The 19905-nt window shown below is 43.3% G+C and overlaps 1 protein-coding gene across 3 annotated transcripts in view; it reads right to left on the minus strand.

Annotated features, from left to right (window-relative positions):
• dnah6 (dynein, axonemal, heavy chain 6) overlaps positions 1–19905 on the minus strand; it is a 554194-nt gene that overhangs the window by 480608 nt on the left and 53681 nt on the right. For all 3 annotated transcript variants that reach the window (XM_068030693.1, XM_068030691.1, XM_068030692.1), the window contains one exon: positions 13005–13139. In XM_068030693.1, the coding sequence (XP_067886794.1) occupies positions 13005–13139 (135 nt within the window). The remainder of the gene's footprint in view (positions 1–13004; positions 13140–19905) is intronic.

Consider the following 19905-nt stretch of genomic DNA (forward strand, 5'->3'; position numbering starts at 1 on the left):
CCATTTTCCTTTGTGTTAAGTATGACTCCAACCAACAGCGAATTTTCCCCCAATTCCCATTGACTCCAGTTTTGCTCGGGCTCCTTGATGCCATACTCGGTCAAATGCTGCCTTGATGTCTAGGGCAGTCACTCTCACCTCACATCTTGAGTTCAGCTCTTTTATCCATGTTTGAATCAAGGCTGTAATGAGATTAGGAGCTGAGTGGCCCTGCCGGAACCCAAACTGAGCACCACTGAGCAGGTTATTGTACAGCAAGTGCTGCTTGATAGCACTGTCTATGACACTGTCCATCACTTTACTGATGATCAAGAGTAGACTGATGGGGCGGTAATTGGCCGGGTTGCATTTGTCCTGCTTTTTGTGTACAGGACATACCTGGACAATTTTCCACATTGCTGGGTAGATGCCAGCGTTGTAGCTTGGAACAGCTTGAGCAAGTTCTGGACTACAGGTCTTCAGTACTACTGCCGGAATGTTGTCAGGGCCTATAGCCTTTGCAGTATCCAGTGCCTTCAGCAGTTTTTTGATATCACATGGAATGAATCAAATTGTCTGAAGACTGGCATCTGTGATGCTGGGGACTTCAGGAAGAGACTGAGATGGATCATCCACTCATGACATGTTGCAAATGCTTCAGCCTTACCTTTTGCACTGATTTTCTGGGCTCCCCCATTATTATTATTATTTTGACTATATGTATCAAAAGAAGGTGGGGTTGTTCTCCTTAGAGAAGAGAAGGTTGAGAGGAAATTTAATAGGTGTTCAAAATCTTGAGAGGTCTAGACAGAGTAGATAGAGAGAAAATGCTCAAGAACCAGAGCACACCAATTTAAGGTGATTGGCAAGTGAACCAACGGTGACATGAGGAAAAACCTTTTATGCAATGCATGGTTAACGTCTGGGATGCACCACCTGAGAGTGTGGTGGAGGTGGATATAATCAGGTTGTTAGGTAAATTGGCCATTATAAATTGTCACTAGTATAGGTAGGTGGTAGGGAAATATAGGGACAGGTGGGGATGTTTGGTAGGAATATGGGATTAGTGTAGGATTAGTATAAAAATGGGTGGTTGATGGTCGGCACAGACTCGGTGGGCCGAAGGGCCTGTTTCAGTGCTGTATCTCTAATCTAATCTAATCATAACGATAGACAATTACAATTTGAAAGGAGAAAACTTGAATTTGAAAGAGAAATGGAAATGGAAGAAAAAGAAAGGGAACAAGAAATTTGAAAATTAGCACCAGACCATGAAGTGAGAATGGAAAGGCTCGAAGCTGGTGGGCATGCATCGGGGTGATAATTGAGGATGACCCAGTTGAAATTCCTAGTAGTTTTGATTTGGAAAATAATATATACTTGGTACCTAAATTTAGGGAAGAGAGAGTAAAAATGTACTTTGTATCATTTGAGAAAATTGCCATGAATCTGGAGTAGTCTGAATCATCTTGACCAATGCTCCTACAGAGTGTTTTCATAGGGAAAACTTTAGAAGTATACTCATCTCTTTCAGGTGAACACTCACAAGACTATGACTGTTCTCCATGCCTAAAAAACAAAAAATTCAGGAATTTAAAAAAGAAACAGGGCCAGATATATGTGGTTATGCCTGTCCTAGTTATGCCTGTCCTAGTTATGCCTGTCTTTTTGTGGGATATGTCGAGCATTCTTTGTTCCAGTCCTACTCAGGCCCCCTCCCCCAACTCTTTTTCCGGTACATTGATGACTGTATCGGTGCCGTTTCCTGCTCCCGCCCCAAACTAGAAAACTTTATCAACTTTGCTTCCAATTTCCACCCTTCTCTCACCTTTACATGGTCCATCTCTGACACTTCCCTTCCCTTCCTCGACTTCTCTGTCTCCATCTCTGGGGATAGGTTGTCTACCAATATCCATTATAAGCCCACCGACTCCCACAGCTACCTCGACTACACTTCTTCACACCCTACCTCCTGTAAGGACTCCATTCCATTCTCCCAGTTTCTCCTTCTCCGACGCATCTGCTCTGATGATGCTACCTTCCATGACGGTGCTTCTGATATGACCTCCTTTTTCCTCAACCGAGGATTTCCCCCCACTGTGGTTGACAGGGCCCTCAACCGTGTCCGACCCATTCACCGCACCTCTACCCTCACCCCTTCCCCTCCCTCCCAGAACCGTGACAGGGTTCCCCTTGTCCTCACTTTTCATCCCACCAGCCTCCATATCCAAAGGATCATCCTCCGCCATTTCCGCCACCTCCAGCGTGATGCCACTACCAGTCGCATCTTCCCCTCCCTTCCCCTGTCAGCATTCCGAAGGGATCGTTCCCTCCGCGACACCCTGGTCCACTCCTCCATTACCCCCACCACCTCGTCCCCGTCCCAGGGCACCTTCCCCTGCAATCGCAGGAGGTGTAATACCTGCCCATTTACCTCCCCTCTCCTCACTATCCCAGGCCCCAAACACTCCTTTCAGGTGAAGCAGCGATTTACTTGTACTTCTTTCAATGTAGTATACTGTATTCGCTGCTCACAGTGTGGTCTCCTCTACATTGGGGAGACCAAGCGCAGACTGGGTGACCGCTTTGCGGAACATCTCCGCTCAGTCCGCAAGCAGGACCCTGAGCTTCCGGTTGCTTGCCATTTCAACACTCCCCCCTGCTCTCATGCTCACATCTCTGTCCTGGGATTGCTGCAGTGTTCCACTGAACATCAACGCAAGCTCGAGGAACAGCATCTCATCTACCGATTAGGCACACTACAGCCTGCCGAACTGAACATTGAGTTCAATAATTTCAGAGCATGACAGCCCCCCATTTTACTTTCATTTTTAGTTATTTTTTCTTCCTTTTTTTTACATTCTTTTTTACATTTTTTACTATCTTTTTTTGCATTTATTTCATTTCATCTTAGTTTGTTCAGTTTGCTTACCCACTGTTTTTTTCAGGTTTTTTTTCAGGTTTGCACTTGCTGCTGTTCAACATTCAGTGTATTCACACCTAATCTGTACTAATGCTTTGTCTTTCAACACACCATTAACATATTGTTTGCCTTTGCTCCGTGACCTTTTGGTCAGCTATGTGGCCTGGTCCAATCTGCACCTTCTCCTTTGTTATCTCTTTCCCCACCCCCACCTCACTTGCTTATAATCTGTGACTTTTCTAATATTTGTCAGTTCCGAAGAAGGGTCACTGACCCGAAACGTTAACTCTGCTTCTCTTTCCACAGATGCTGCCAGACCTGCTGAGTGATTCCAGCATTTCTTGTTTTTGTTCCAGATATATGTGGCATTTGCTCGAGAGAACGAAATGGTGTTTGAAAGGTGGTATAGAGCATTGACGATTGGACAAGATTTTGAGAACCTTAGGGAAGTAATTCTGATGGAAGAATTCAAAAATATGTCCCTTCAGGAATAAGGTCCAACCTGGAAGAATATAAAGTTGATAAAATAAGGGTGCTGCAGTAATGGCAGATGATTATGAAATGACTCTCAAACAGAGTCGTTACAAGCCCCAGTTTGGAAACTTCCAGAGAAGTTGGAGAGATAGGAAGGTTGATAATGAAAAGAAATCTGGTTCTATTGAGAAAGATGACAAAAGTGAAGAGACAGACACAGGTTCGTAAAAGAGAAAGTCAGGAGGAAAAGGTGATTCGGAGGGACCGACGTGCTCTTCCTGACATAAGAAAGGACATGTGAAGGCTGAATGTTGGAGGTGGAAAAACAAGCCCATTGCATGTGTGCAGTCGAAGGGTGTCTCCACAGGAGATACTGTCCTAGTGGGTTATGTTCACATCAAGCAGATAGTTTCGCCAATATACACTAATAACATGAATCAGATTGCAGAGAACTATGGATGTTTTCTGTTGGAGGGTCAGGTATCCCCACAGTCATTTGGTGAAGCAAGTCAACTGACATCCTTAGAAACACAGGGTGGAACAGTCACTGATGTTGGCAGGTGACATGAGGTTCTTCCCCAGTAGTTCTCTGAATGAGAAGGCATTAATCCAAGGGATTGGTGGAACATATGTATCCATTCCCTTATATAGGGCAAATTTGAAATGTAACTTAGTCACTGGTCCTGTTACCATTGGGATCGTTCCCAGTTTGCCCATTGAGGGGGTAGATTTTCTAATCGGAAATGACGTGGCAAGGGATAAGGCAGTGGCATCTCCAATAGTTTCAGAAAAAACAGTTGAGGTTTTGAAGGAAGAATTTCCTATAATATTCCTAGACTCTGTTATAACTAAATCCCAGGCTCATAGGGTTAAACAAGAGAAGATGGATTTCGTTGTTGTGGAGGACAATTCAGGTATTTGGTTGGCTGAGACCTTTTTCAAGGATTTAGATGGGGATGTTGGTGATAAAGGCTCCAAGGCTAGCAATGGTGAATTGTTTAGCAGATCCTCTTTGACTGAGGGAGAACAGGCAGACCCTGACTGAAGAAGCTTGTCTCAGATAGTGTGTTCTGAGGCAGAGGCTGAAAAGGTCCCTGGGTGTTATGATGTTAAGAACAACATCTTGATGAAGAAGTTGAGACCTCCCCAGAGGCCCGCTGTTGAGGATTGCCCCGTAGTCCATCACATTGCTGTCCCTCCTTGCTATCACAGTGAAATTTTGAGAACTACCCATGAGATAGTAATTGCAGGGCATTTGGGGATTCGAACACACAGGCTAGTGTAATGATGCATTTTTTACTGGCTGCAGTTGCACAGGGATGTGGTTGACTTTTCAAAGACATGTCACACATGTCAAATGATTGGGAAGCCACAGACTTCGATTAAGCCAGCCCCATTAATACTGATAGATGCATTTAACAAACAGGGTAGTCAGGTTCTTGTGGATTGTGTTGGACCCTTACCTAAAGCTAAGCCAGGACAGAAGTATCATCTAATCATCATGGATTTTTCCACCCGATTTCCAGTGGCAAAAATCACAGCAAAAATTGTGATTGAGGGGTTAATCCAGTTTTTCACTCGATATGGGTTGTCAAAAGAAATTCAGTCTGACTAGGGGTCAAATTTCATGTATTCTGAGAGGTCATGTGTAATTTGGGAGTGAAGCAGCTCAAATCGTCTGCTTATCACCTGCAGTCACTGGTACTTTGGAAAGATATCACCAAGCCCTGAAGAGTATGATTATGGCCTATTGTTGTGAGTATCCCCATGATTGGGATAAGGGGATATTATTTCTGTTATTTGCAACCAGGGACACACCTACTGGTTTCAGTCCTTTTGAATTGGTCGATGGACATGAGTTTAGGGGGTCCTCTTAGACTCATTAAGGAGAGATTTTTTGCACAGGAGGAGGAAACTGCCTTCTTAACTATGTGTAAGAGTCTCGAGAGAGAGAGACTCTCAAACGCTTGTGAGATGGCCAAAGAACGTCAAAAGGTTTCTCAGCAGGTGATGTAAACACAAGCAGATAGAACAGCGAGGCACGTAGTTTTCAACCTGGAGGTAAGGTGCTAATTTTGTTGCCTTTGCCTGGTGAAACAATGAAAGCTAGATTTAGTAGACCTTCTTCTTCTCTTCTTTGGCCTCTTTATCTCGAGAGACAATGGATAAGCGCCTGGAGGTGGTCAGTGGTTTGTGAAGCAGCGCCTGGAGTGGCTATAAAGGCCAATTCTAGAGTGACAGGCTCTTCCATAGGTGCTGCAGAGAAATTTGTTTGTCGGGGCTGTTACACAGTTGGCTCTCCCCTTGCGCCTCTGTCTTTTTTCCTGCCAACTACTAAGTCTCTTCGACTCGCCACACTTTAACCCCGTCTTTATGGCTGCCCGCCAGCTCTGGCGAACGCTGGCAACTGACTCCCACGACTTGTGATCAATGTCACAGGATTTCATGTCGCGTTTGCAGACGTCTTTAAAGCGGAGACATGGACGGCCGGTGGGTCTGATACCAGTGGCGAGCTCGCTGTACAATGTGTCTTTGGGGATCCTGCCATCTTCCATGCGGCTCACATGGCCAAGCCATCTCAAGCGCCGCTGACTCAGTAGTGTGTATAAGCTGGGGCTGTTGGCCACCTCGAGGACTTCTGCATTGGAGATATGGTCCTGCCACCTGATGCCAAGTATTCTCCAGAGGCAGCGAAGATGGAATGAATTGAGACGTCGCTCTTGGCTGACATACGTTGTCCACGTCTCGCTGCCATAGAGCAAGGTACTGAGGACACAGGCTTGATACACTCGGACTTTTGTGTTCCGTGTCAGTGCGCCATTTTCCCACACTCTCTTGGCCAGTCTGGACATAGCAGTGGAAGCCTTTCCCATGCGCTTGTTGATTTCTGCATCTAGAGACAGGTTACTGGTGATAGTTGAGCCTAGGTAGGTGAACTCTTGAACCACTTCCAGAGCGTGGTCGCCAATATTGATGGATGGAGCATTTCTGACGTCCTGCCCCATGATGTTCGTTTTCTTGAGGCTGATGGTTAGGCCAAATTCCTTGCAGGCAGCCGCAAACCTGTCGAAGAGACTCTGCAGGCACTCTTCAGTGTGAGATGTTAAAGCAGCATCATCAGCAAAGAGGAGTTCCCTGATGAGGACTTTCCGTACTTTGGACTTCGCTCTTAGATGGGCAAGGTTGAACAAAATGCCCTCTGATCTTGTGTGGAGGAAAATTCCTTCTGCAGAGGACTTGAACGCATGTTAAAGGAGCAGGGAGAAGAAAATCCCAAAAAGTGTGGGTGCGAGAACACAGCCCTGTTTCATGCCACTCAGGATAGGAAAGGGCTCTGATGAGGAGCCACCATGTTGAATTGTGCCTTTCATATACTTCACCAAAAGAAAGCTCAGTGAGGTGAACAATTTGGTTAGTACCCCAGAGACAGAAAAGTCAAAGGGTTTGTCATGTGAATATGCTGAAGAGCTACTATGACCATGACCATAGTCAACCAGTAAGTGTACCACAGGTGGTAGAGAATGTAGATGGTGACACTGGTGCACATGATACATCAGATGATGAGTCTGAGACTGAGTGTTCCCAGATTGAACATCCTTCAGCGAAACTGGCAAATACAGAGGTGTTAAGAGGGTCAGGATGAGGTGCTGCATCTACCTGAGCACCAGCGGAAAAACATAACTGACTTATTGAGGGAATATAAGCTGGTATGTGCAGATAAGCCAGGTTGCACTTCTCTGGCTGTTCATGTGGTTGATGTAGGGAAGCTAAACCAATGAAATAAAACCCCGACAGACTCATTGGCCAAAGTCAAGGAGGAGGTTCAGTACATGTTAAGTAATGATATAATTGAACCTAGTCAAAGTGGTTGGAGTTCTCCTGTTGGTTCAGCATCAAAACCAGACGGTTCTCAAAGGTTCTGTATCGATTACAGAAAGGTTATGCAGTAACGTAGACAGACTCCTATCCAATCCAGCTTGAGAATTGTATGATAGGGTGGGGAACTCGGCCTTTGTTAACAAGATTGATTTGCTTAAAGGATATTGGCAAGTCCCATTATCTGATCAAAAAAAGAAATATCTGCTTTTGTGACACCAGACGGTCTGTTCCAGTGTAAAGTCATGTCATTTGGTATGAAAAATGCTACATTTCAAAGATTGACTAATCAAGTGATTGCCGGATTGAGTAATTGTGTTGTGTATATAGATGACCTTTTGGTGTATGGCGACACTTGGAGTGATTATGCCAGAGATTTGACAGCTCTATTTGACAGGTTGTCCAAAGATAACCTTGTCATAAACCTGGCAAAGAGCAAGTTTGCCAAGGCCAAAGTCACTTATTTAGGACACATCGTGGGTCAAGGTCAAGTATTACCACGAGAGGCATTAATAAATTTTCCTGTACCCAGGACAAAGTGTCACTGACATGTAATTATTTTTCTCCTTGGATTAAAAACAGTGTGTGCCTTTAAGACTCTGTGAAAAACAGTGCACCTTTAAGGGAGAGAAAGTTCTGGAATTTCTAAGGCACAGTGTGCCAGCAGCTCCATTTTTGTTACTTAGGCAACAGTAGGAGAGAGGTCACATGTTTCCACTTAACTGTATGTAACATTAGCAAAACCAGACTCACCAGCGAGGTGTACTGAAGAGAAAGCAGCTGTTTATTCTCTCTCAGCAGAAATTCTACAAGGAGATACAGGGCCGAGTTAATTCCCGAAGGAAAGAAGAAAAGCCTTCTTTTTTCAAAAGACTGTTTGTATTGCTGAAGGAACTCTTGATGCCCACTGCAGCCGAAGAGTTGAATGCCTATTAAGAATCGACTACTGCATCAAATCCATGTGAAGATTTCGAGTGGCCTTTGACTATTTCCACATTAGGATGAGGTAATCCACAAAGACTTACTTATTTTATTTATTCTTAAGAGACAGATCGTTTTTAAAAATACCATTTTTTAAAACCAGCTCACTACAGTTACTTTTGAGTGTGTGTGTGTGTGTGAATGGGAGGAGTTAGATTAACATAAGAATTTATAAGGTCTTTAGACATAGGTTTATCTTAATAGTGTTTAAGATTTAGTTTTAATAAATAATTAGTTTGTTCTTGTCTAAAGATACCTGGTTTGGTCTATTTTAATTCCGGGGGTTACTCGAGTGTTTAATTTGGCTGTTTTCCGGTTGGGTGAGAAAACCTGAAATAATATGCTGCGACCTGTGGAGTGATGGGACTGAATTGACAGTGCGTTGCTCCCGCTGCGTTCATAACATATTAAAGGAAGAAGTGTCGTAGTTTCTGGGTATATCTGGGTTCTGCAGGAAATTTGTCCATAATTTCAGTAGAGTAGTCACTCCATTGATGAATCTGTTAAAAAAAGAACTTGAAGTTCGAATAGTCAGAGTCATGCAAAATAGCACTTGAGAAGTTAAAGGCCATTCCAATAAAAGAACCAGTTTCTGTAGCCCCAGAATTTAATACACCATTCAAAGTAGCTACTGACGCCAGTGATATAGGGGTAGGGGCGGTGCTGCTCCAAGTTGATGATGCTGGTATGGAACTGTTAGCCACTTCTCTAGGAAGCTTAATAAACATCAAACAAAGTGCTCGACAATTGAAAAAGAAGCTTTAAGTCTTGTACTAGCTTTACAACAGTTTGAGGTATATGTAACCAATAGTCAGGGAGAAATATTGGCTTATACAGATCACAATTCACTTGTGTTTCTAGAAAAGTTCACAACAAAGAACTTCCGGCTGTTTTGTTTGAGTTTGATGTTACAGCCATTTACCATGAAAATTGTGCATTTTGCAGGGAAAAGCAACATTATTGTTGATGCTCTATCCAGAGTTTAACAAAGGGGTGTAAATAGAAGGAAGGCCTTGAGTCATGATAATTCTATGATGTTTGAATCCTAATTGTCACATTTACTTCAGTTTTGTTATTGGTTAAGCCCTTATGATTTTGTAAATACAATATGTATAATTGTGGAATTTGAAAATGTTACTTGTACAGTATGCAATAAGCTACTTGTTAAAATGTTTATGATTTTAAGAACATGCTGTATTTCTAAACTATTGTTAAAGAAAACTTTACAATGGTACAGCTTTCTTTGCCGCAGGGGGCGGCAGTGAGGGGCGGGGCGTAGTGTGATGGAATCTGTGGTTGCAAAGCTTGTTTTTTTTAATCCCTAACTGTGAGGGAAACCAGAATTGAAACAGAAACTACAACTGAAATAGAAACGGAAACCAAAACTGAAGTGGAAAAACAACTTCAGGTTTCCGGGGAAACTGATCACTGGTTAGAACCAAATAAAAGGAGCCAGAGTCTTCCCCAGATCAAGCAGGAATGGAGTGTCACCAAGCAGAAGAAAATGAAGACTGAATCCAGGAGCTGTTTCTGTTACTTAAAGTAGCCAACTCACTAGACACAGCCATATAGTGCACAGGTTGTCACTGAAAGACTCGGATAAAAGGAAGACTGGTAAATCCACACCATCAAGATTATCGTAAGCAAAGCTGAGGAGGTTCTGGGGAAGTGCGCCTTGTGGTGAAGACTGCACCCATGAGTTTGGATTGAGAGGGAACTGCTGTTGGAAGAAGAACTGTGTGACTGTAATTGTGCCATCTATGCTAGGTGACTGCCCAGTGACACCATGAGACCCATCTCTGTTGTATCTGATACTTAATGTATAATTTGTAATGCTTCATGTTTAATTTATGTAGGTTTTGGTTTGAGTGTTAAAGTAAAAAGTGAAATCTTGTCCGTTTGATTGGTTTCCTAAATTAGGGTCAGTCGGTGAATTTGATTCTTTTCATTTGTTGGTGGTCTCCACTGGGATCATAACACTTCTACTTCAGAAGGTCATGGGTTTAAGCCTTAGTACTGAGGAAATACATTTAGAAGTGCCAGCTAATAAGACATTAAACTGAGGCCCTGTCTCCACTCTGTGACGGAAATCCCACATGCCAAATGAAAAATATTAATTTTGTCGTATGAAACGTTGCCTGCGACCTTTTTACTGGACATTACAAATAACTTTTAAAAAGCAGAACAGAGCAGCTAAAGATGGCCACGCACAATTTGCATAGAAGAAGCCAAAGACTGACTGGGAGACAGATGTAGTTACCCAGTCGAGCCAGAATGGGGGTGCGCTCTGATTCAATTACCTAGAATGGTTTTTGCCAATAGTGGTCGTCAAAAGCCTCGACAGCCATTAATGTTGAAAGAGCTAAGCCCCCACCCCCACCCTGACCAAGTATGTTTGCACAGCTTGAGAGAAGAACTTTGAATTTCAGTAAACCTTCCAGAAACTTCTGTTTTCAAATGAAGAGGTGGTCACATGACATACCTGCCTGTGTAACTCTGACTTTGTGAATTGTGCCTCAGAAGGAAAAAAGACAATAACTGAACTCCAAGGAAGAAAGGAACATCTCTTCTCTCTCACCCTCCAGCAAAGTCCCAGGGGAGTCACGGCTGCAGATAAACCGCAAATCTACAGACCCTCACAGGCAACAACCAAGAGGATGGATAAAACCTCTGTTCGACCTTCCAGAACCACAGAAGCAAGCCTGACTTGTGCATGGCCCCAGCGAGGGCTTCAAGACTTTAACTTCAACCAAGAACCAAACTCAGTATTTGAATCCCATTTATTACAGACTTTACTTCAAGCTCCCAACTCTTTACCCCCTCTGTATCTATTTGCGTTTGTGTGTGTGTGTACTTCTCCTATGAATGTAAGCGTGGGTGTGTTGCGTATTTTAGTCATTTTAACTGGTTTAGAGTAGTTTAGTTTAGTTTAGAGATACAGCACTGAAACAGGCCCTTTGGCCCACTGAGTCTGTGCCGACTATCAACCACCCATCTATACTAATCCTACACTAATTCCATATTCCTACCACATCCCCACCTGTCCCTATATTTCCCTACCACCTACCTATACTAGGGGCAATTGCTAATGGCCAATTTACCTATAAACCTGCAAGTCTTTGGCATGTGGGAGGAAACCGGAGCACCCGGAGGAAACCCACGCAGATACAGGGAGAACTTGCAAACTCCACACAGGCAGTACCCAGAATTGAACCCGGGTCGCTGGAGCCGTGAGGCTGCGGTGCTAACCACTGCACCACTGTGCCGCCCAGAGTGATAGAGTTAATAAGCATACATCTTTCTTGTTTAAACTCAAGAAAATCTGTCTGATTGGTTCATTTGCAATTGTAATTAGAGTAACGGAGCAAGTGCTCACCGAGTTGGTAAGTTAAATCACTGTGTTTAAAAGATAAACTCTGTTGCGGTCAAACCAGAGAAGGGGCGAAAGGGGAGCCTGAGACCTCTTCCTTACCTGGTTGTAACAACTCTCATGTCGTGTAAGAGCAGGTAAGTTCTCCCAGTGTGCTGGCCAACATTTCTCTTTCAGCCAAAATCAATAAAACTGTTTTTTTTCTGGCCATTATCTCATTGCTGTTTGTAAGACCTTGCTGTGTGCAAATTGCTTACCATGCTTCCCTGTCTAACAACAGTAACTACAATTTAAATGTAGTTTATTGGCTTTAAACTGCTTTGGGGAATCCTGTAGCATTTAAAAGATGGTATATAAATACACATTATTCATATTATGGGTATATCCTTTCAGGGGAAAATCAAAAATGTGGCAGTCCTCTCAAAGGCAGTGCTCCCAAGTGTGTTGGCACCAATCAAACAGAGGCGGATGCAGTGGACTGGACACGCCCGCAGAATGGAAGACTGTCGTATACCCAAGGACCTTCTGTGTGGTGAGGCAGCAGGGGTCCAATGACCGTGGTGTGCCCAAAGCTCCACTTCAATGATGCTTGCAAGTGTGACACGAAAGCCCTAAATGTTGACTAGCGCACTTGGGAGTCACCAGCTGGTGAAAGAGGAAAATGGCGACACATCTTGTGGACTGGTGTGAACTACCATGATGACCAGTTGCTGCAGCAGCTTGGCAACAGACGCCAATGTCAAAAACAACTCTCAGTGTCACTTGGCAGCTTCACGTGAGGCACTTGTGGCAGAACCTGCCTCTCAAGGATCGGCCTTCAGCTGAGATGCACCAAGAGAAGGCACCCCAGCTAAATGGATTGTTTGCTGCGTGTCCATCATCTTTCATAGATGGAAGGATGCCAAACAATTTATTTACTTACTTCCATATGTATCTGTTCTTCTAGTAGTACATTAGCCCACTTCTTAATCTGATTTAACCAATCCTGAAAGAATAGCTCCCATCTTCCCCAGAGATGACGCCAATACCAGACAAAGCAGAAACATTCTTCTGACGTTACCTCGTTATCCATGCTTTTGCCTCAACAATATTCTTATCCTTCCCAACTTAGGATGTGATTGGGAAGAAATTTGAAGATTATCACGCTAATCATTCAAACTCCTTTTGCAAGTCTTCAGCCCTTGACTTTTATATATTGCTGATTCCCATGCAGACAAAAATAACTAACTGATCTCCCTCTCTTTCCATAATATTTTCCAGTCTTTGCAAAATGTCCCCCACCGGAGTAGCCGGAAGGCAACAATGCATCTGGGACATTTGGTCTTGACTTCAATAGATCATGTCTACATAGGTTATCATTAACTACTTTAGAAATATCATTGCAAATGTGTTATACATTACCTCATCAAGCTGTTGATATTGAACTGTCTTGAACTCCTCGAGGGTGTATGTGCGTCCTTTCTTAACATCACATAGTGCCATGTCACCAATGCGGTAACACATGTCTCTGATGTTCAGCAGTGCAGGCCTCAATGACTTTATGGAAGAAAAGCACAAGATATTGTCTTACAAGCCCATAATAAGCCAAGCAAGCATTATTTTAAAGTTTTCCATGTAGCTAAAAACTGGGCAAGTTAATTAGATTTTTTAGCTGGGAGTTTTGCATGATTTTTTCCACTGGGAGTTTTACATGATTTTTTCATTCATTTTCAAAATGATAACTGGATTAAACATTTATGTAAAAGGTATGAAGAGATCTATTTTTATACTGCAAAAATATCAACTTATATCCTATAAAATATGACATTTGAAGATGCCTTCATCACCTTGTTATTGCATGTTACTGTATATTGCATGAGTACAATTATTAATATAGTTGGCAACAATAATGATGATTTGCATTTATATAGTGTCTTTAACAGAGAAAAACATTGCAAGGTGCTTCACAGAGGTACAAGAAGAAATATGAATGCCAAGCCAAAGGAGGAGGTATTAGGAGTGATAACAAAAAGCTTAGTCAAAGAGGTGGCTTTAAGAATGGTCTTAAATGAGGAGGGAGGCGGAGAGATGAGGAAATTCAAGGAGGGAATTCCAGAGCGTAAAGCATAAAGGTAGGGCCACCAAAAGTTGTGCGAAGGGTGGAGGAGAATGCAAAACAAGCGAAAGAGTACAGGGACAGGTTATAGCACTGCAGGGGCTACAGTAATAGGGAGGGGAACGGCTGTGGAGTGATTTAAACACATCTTAGGAATTTTAAATTTGTTTTGGCGGACTAGGAGTCAATATAGATCAGCAAGGACAGGGGAGACAGACAAGACTTGATATTGGATAGGATAATGGCAGCTAAGTTTTGGATGAGATGAAGTTAAACAAAGGGTGACGACTGGGAAGCCAACTAAAAGAAAATTGCATTAGTTCAAATAAAAACAGGAAGTGCTGAAAATAGTCAACAGGTGCATCATCCGTGGAGAGAGAAACAGAGTTAACTGGGGAATTTTCCCAGGCCCATGGAGGCGGATTCGGAGGCAGGGGAGGGCGAGGTAGAATTGAAAAAATGTTGTCGGCCAGGATGCCAATGTGTTCCTGCTTCCTCCTGCTTTTACCAGAAGGGGCTTGTGTATGCTGCCAGCAACCCGCCTGGCAGCTGCAGCAAGCAAATTGAGCTTGTTCATGATTCAATTATCTGCCATTTTATCGGGACAAAGGAATCTTCCCTGCATTGCACAGGACCCACACAACTCAGCAACTCAAGGGAGGCGAGTGCACAGCGGGAGGTCAGATTGGCATGAATGTGACATGCAATCTGAGTGTTAAATGGGGTAAACGGAAAGCCTGAGGTCATCCGCCAGCAGAGGCTACATGGCAAGCTCCAGACTGCTGTCAGGATAGGGCTGAGGGTGAAGAACTGGCTGCCAATTCCTTCAGCCTTGTCTCGTATCCATTTTGCTCTGTCTTCTTTTGTGCCACTCACCTCAGCAGCACTCTCAGTACAGCCATAGTGAAGGCTTCTGGTCACCCTCTGAATAGCATGCGCTGATATGCCCTCCAGCCTCCTCAACCTGCCCACTGTCTCTAATTGGGTTCTTAACTGGCCACCTTCCAGAAGATTGAACTGGAAGGCATGCCACTTTCGCCTCTGGATTATGGACCTGGAAATAAAGCCGCCTTACATTTAAAAACTAAGGCGGGAAAATTCAGACCAACGTTTCAGGTCACTAATGTTTCATCAGAACTGGAAAAGGTTAGAGATGTAACAGGTTTTAAGCAAGTATAGAGTAGGGAAAAGGTGGAGGAAAGAACAAAAGTGAATGTCTGTGATAGAGCAGAAGGCAGGAGAGATTAAGTGACAAAGGTGATGGTGCAAGGCAAAAGGAGATGGTAATGGGACAAGTACAGAAACAAAAGATGGGTTGAGAGGAGGTGTTAATGGGAAAAGCAGAATCATCAACAGCTGCTGTGCAAAAAAAGAGACAGAGGTTATGGTTTAAAATTGTTGAACTCAATGTTGAGTCTGGAAGGTTTTAAAGTACCTAATCGAAAGATGAGGTGCTGCACCTCAAGCTTATGTTGAGCTTCATTGGAACAGTGTAGGAGACTGAAGACAGGTCAGTGTGGGAGCAGGGGTGAATATGTGACTGGAAGCTCAGGGTCACATTTGACTTTCCACTTTTCCTTTCCATGGCACCTTCCCATGTAAGCATCAGAGATGCAACACCTTCCCTTCTACCTCCTCCTTTCCCACCATCCAGGGCCCCAAATACTCCTTTCCAGGTAAAACAGCAATTTACTTGTACTTCTTTCAATTTAGTATTCTGTATTCACTGCTCATGATGTATTCTTCTCTACACTGGGAAGACCAAATGCAGGTTGGGTGATGCTTTGCCAAAAACTTCCATTCAGTCCACAAGTGTGACCCTGAGCTTCTGGTAGCCAAGTCATTTCAATTTTCTGCCCCATTCCCAGTCTGTCCTCAGCCTCCTACACTGTTCCAATGAAGCTCAACGTAAGCTCAAGTTACCAGGTTTATCCCTCTTGCTTTTTTTTTGAACAGGAGTGTAACATTTGCAATCCTCTAGTCTTCTGGCACCACACTCATATCTAAGGAGGATTAAGAGATTGTAGTCAGAGTTTCAGTTATCGCCACCATAGCTTCTCTCATCAACCTAGGATACATATCATTCAGACCTGGTGACTTGTTAACATTGAGTGATGCCAGGCTATTTATCATCTCCTTTGTTTCTATTTTTATCCAATCCAATTTCTTTACTCCCGTCTCCTCTACTGTGATAATAACTTCATCCTCTTCTTTTATGAAGACAGCTGCAAAGTATTTATTCAGTCATGCTTGCTACTCCACAAGAAGATTTCCTTTTTGTCCCTAATCATTCCTTTAACTATCCTTTTACTTTTAATATGTTTATAAAAGGTTTTTTGGGTTTCCTGTTATGTTACCTGCTAATATTTTCTCATAATCTCTCTTTGCCTTTTTATATCCTTTCTCAATTTCCCTCTCTTCTCTCTGTATTCTGCCTGATTTCAACTGTATTTCTACCTGACATTTGTCATACACTACCTTTATCTGTTTCACTTTAACCTCGGTTTCCTTTATCATCCAGGGATTTCTAGTTTTGGAGGCCCACCTTTCCTTCTTATCGGAATATGCTTGGTTTGTCCCCATATTATCTCTGCCTTGAAGGCCTACCATTCTCATTTACTGTTTTCTTTGCTGATCTTTGTTCCCTGTGCTACATCATGCTAAAATCATTGAAATTGGTTCCCTTCCAGTTGGGTATTTTCACCTTTGATTTTTCTTTGTCACTTTCCATAACTGCTTTAAAAGTAACTATATCCATCATTAAGGAAATAGTAGCAGGACATTTAGAAAATCATAATACAATCAAGCAGTGTCAACATGGTTTTAGGAAAGCGAAATCATATTTGACAAATTTATCACAGTTCTTTGAGGATATAATGAACAGGGTGGATAAAGGGGAACCAGTAGATGTAGTGTATTTGGATTTCCAAAAGGCATTTGATAAGGTGTCACATGAAAGGTTACGACATATGATAAGAACTCATGATGTTGGGGGTAATATATTAGCATGGATAGAAGATTGACTAACTGACAGGAAACAGAGAGTTGGGATAAATGGGGCATTTTTAGATTGGCAAACTGTAACTATTGGGGTGCCATAGAGATCAATGCTGGGGACTCTATTATTTACAATCTATATTAATGACACAGATGAAGGGACAGAGTGTAATGTAGGCAAATTTGCTGATGACACAAAGATAGCTAGGAAAGCAAGTTGTGAGGAGGACACAAAATGTCTTCAAAGAGATATAGATAGATTACATGAGGGGGCAAAAATTTGGCAGATGGAATATAATGTGGGAAAATGTGAGTTTATCCACTTTGGTTGGAAGAATAGAAAAGCAATATATTATTTAAAATATAGAGAGACTACAGAATGCTGTGGTACAGAGGGATCTGGGTGTCCTTGGACATGAATCACAAAATGTTCGCATGCAGGTACAGCAAGTAATTAGGAAGGTAATTGGAATGTTGGCCTTTATTGCAAGAGGGATGGAGTATAAAAGTAGGGCAGTCTTGCTACAACTGTACAGGGCATTGGTGAGACCACACCTAGAGAAGTGTGTACAGTCTTGATCACCTTATTTCAGGAGGGATATACTTGCATTGGAGGCAGTTCAGAGAAGGTTCACTAGGTTAATTCCTGTAATGATGGGGTTGTCTTATGAGGAAAGGTTGAGCAGGTTGGGTCTATACTCATTGGAGTTTAGAAGAATGAGAGGTGACCTTATTGAAACATATAAGATTCTGAAGGGGCTTGACAGGGTAGATGCTGAGTGGATATTTCCCCTTGTGGTGAAATCGAGAACTAGGCATTACATCCCTGCTTTTGTATTCTATACCTTGGCCAATAAAGGAAAGCATTCCATATGCCTTCTTCATCACTTTATCTACCTGTCCTGCCACCTTCAGGGACCTGTGGACACGCACTCCAAGGTCTCTCACTTCTTCGACCCCTCTCAATATCCTCCCATTTATTGTGTATTCCCTTGCTTTGTTTGCCCCCATCTTCTGCATCCAAGCATAAGTTCTCTTGTACATCTCTGATGGGCCCACCTCTTAATGTGCAGACAAAACATCTTTGGGTTTTCCTTGATGTAACCTGCCAATAATTTTTCATGTCCTCTCTTTGTTTTCCTAATTTCCTTTTTGACTTCACCCTTGCACTTTCTAAAGTATTACATTTTTGTGATCATCATAAGCTTTCTTTTTCTGCTTTATCTTACCCTGTATGCTTCTAGATAACCAGGAGGCTCTAGAATTGACAGTACCACCCTTAATCTTTGTGGGGACATGTCTACAATGTGCCTGTAGAATCTCGCTTTTGAATGCCTCCCACAGGTTTGCCACTGATTTTCAGGGACCATGATTTCTGACTGTTTCCCTTCCCCTCACAGAATGTCCTGCACACATTCAGTGGTATCCTTTACCCTGGCACCAGGGAGACAACACACCATTCATCATTCAGGTTTGCCATTGCAGAAATATCTGTCTGTACCCCTAACTATTGAACCCCCATAACAACTGCATGTCTCCATTTTTTGTGCCACTCTCTGCAGTCTTTCATGGTGTCGTGGACTTGCTTCCAACTGCAGTCTGCGAGGTGTCATCACTATCGCTGGTATTCAACACTGAGTACTGGTTTGTGAGTGCCACACTCCCAGGAGATTCCTGCATTGCTTTCCTGTTCCTCCTAATTAGCCTGGTGGTCACCCACTCCCACTCCTCCCAAACATTCTGTAGCTGCAGGGATGACCATCTCCTTCAGCGTGCTATCCACAAAACTCTCAGTTTCTTGTGCGTAGTGTAGTGATGCCAGACGCACCTCAATAATTTGCGGCATTTGCAGCATATATGGCTGTTCAGGACACACAAGTGTTCTGGAGTTCCCACATGGCACAGAATGTGCATGCAATGGGTCCCAGCTGTCCTGCAACGTTAGCTAACAGGTATTTTCTTTTAGTTTTAAAGTGATTTAACTGTTCAGTTAACACGAAAACACAAAGTGCTAAAAATTGGTTTCCTCCCATTTCGGGCATGGAGATTGCAAATCACAATCTCCCCGTGCCCCTGTCCAGTTGAGGCAGGCAGCACATAAACTTTATGCTGCTTCCACACTGGAATGATTGTAGCATTCAGCCGAACACGATCCGCGGTGCTAGCTAAAATAAAAGCAAAATACTGCGGATGCTGGAAATCTGAAATAAAAACAGAAAGTGCTGGAAATATTCATCAGGTCTGGCAGCATCTATGGAGAGAGAAGCAGAGTTAACATTTCAGGTCTGTGACCTTTCATCATAACTAGCAAAGGTTAGAAATGTATAGATTTTAAGCAAGTGAAGGAACGGGAGGGAAGAAAACAGAAGGGAAGGTGGGTAATAGGGCAGAGGGCAGGAAAGATTAAATGACGACGATGTCATGGGACAAAGGCAAAGAGAGTGCGAATGGTTGTGGTGAAAGACAAAGCATTAGACCAGAGAAAGTGTTAATGGAAGAATAATGAACAGCTCTGTCCAAAATCACAAACATGAAAAACCAAGTTTTAGACAGGCACATGGTTAATATAATAAAAAAGGCCAGTCATGCTCTGAAATTGTTGAACTCAATGCTGAGTCCAGAAGGCGCTGCTCGCTGGCTGAATGCTCAACAGGGGACCAAGCAGCATGCGTGGCCAACAAGTGTTCCAGCTAGCCTGCAACTCTTAAGGGCAGCCTGCCCCTCTTAAAGGGGATCTGAACTCCTTAGAAGGTAGAGTCTGCTGACTGTCTGTAGTACAATTGGCTGCAAGTAGAAGCTAAACAAATGGAGCACAAGGGAAGCGAGCGGGCTTCCAGCTTCACGAATGCGGTGCTGGAGACCTTAGTGATGGAGATCGACAGGCGGAGAGAGGCCATATTTCAGTGGAGGGCCAGGAGGGCCACATGAAACATCCTCCTAAGGGAACGGGAGCAGGTGTCCAGAGAGGTCAACTTCTGGAACGGTCCCCAAGGACCTGGCAGCTGTGCCACAAGGTCCACTGGCCTCACCTGAGTGGTCAAGGTCAGCGAATACATCTTCAAAGGACATCTCATACCCACTGCAACACCAACGTCTCATGCTGCTTAATGTACCACACCCCCATCACTCATCCATCAGCAGTTCCTAGCAGTCAGGACTCAGGGCCAACATTCAGGTGCTCCACCTCACCCTCACACACCTTCCAGTCAT

Source organism: Heterodontus francisci, chromosome 4, assembly GCF_036365525.1.
Source record: "Heterodontus francisci isolate sHetFra1 chromosome 4, sHetFra1.hap1, whole genome shotgun sequence".
In the NCBI taxonomy this organism is placed as follows: domain Eukaryota; kingdom Metazoa; phylum Chordata; class Chondrichthyes; order Heterodontiformes; family Heterodontidae; genus Heterodontus; species Heterodontus francisci.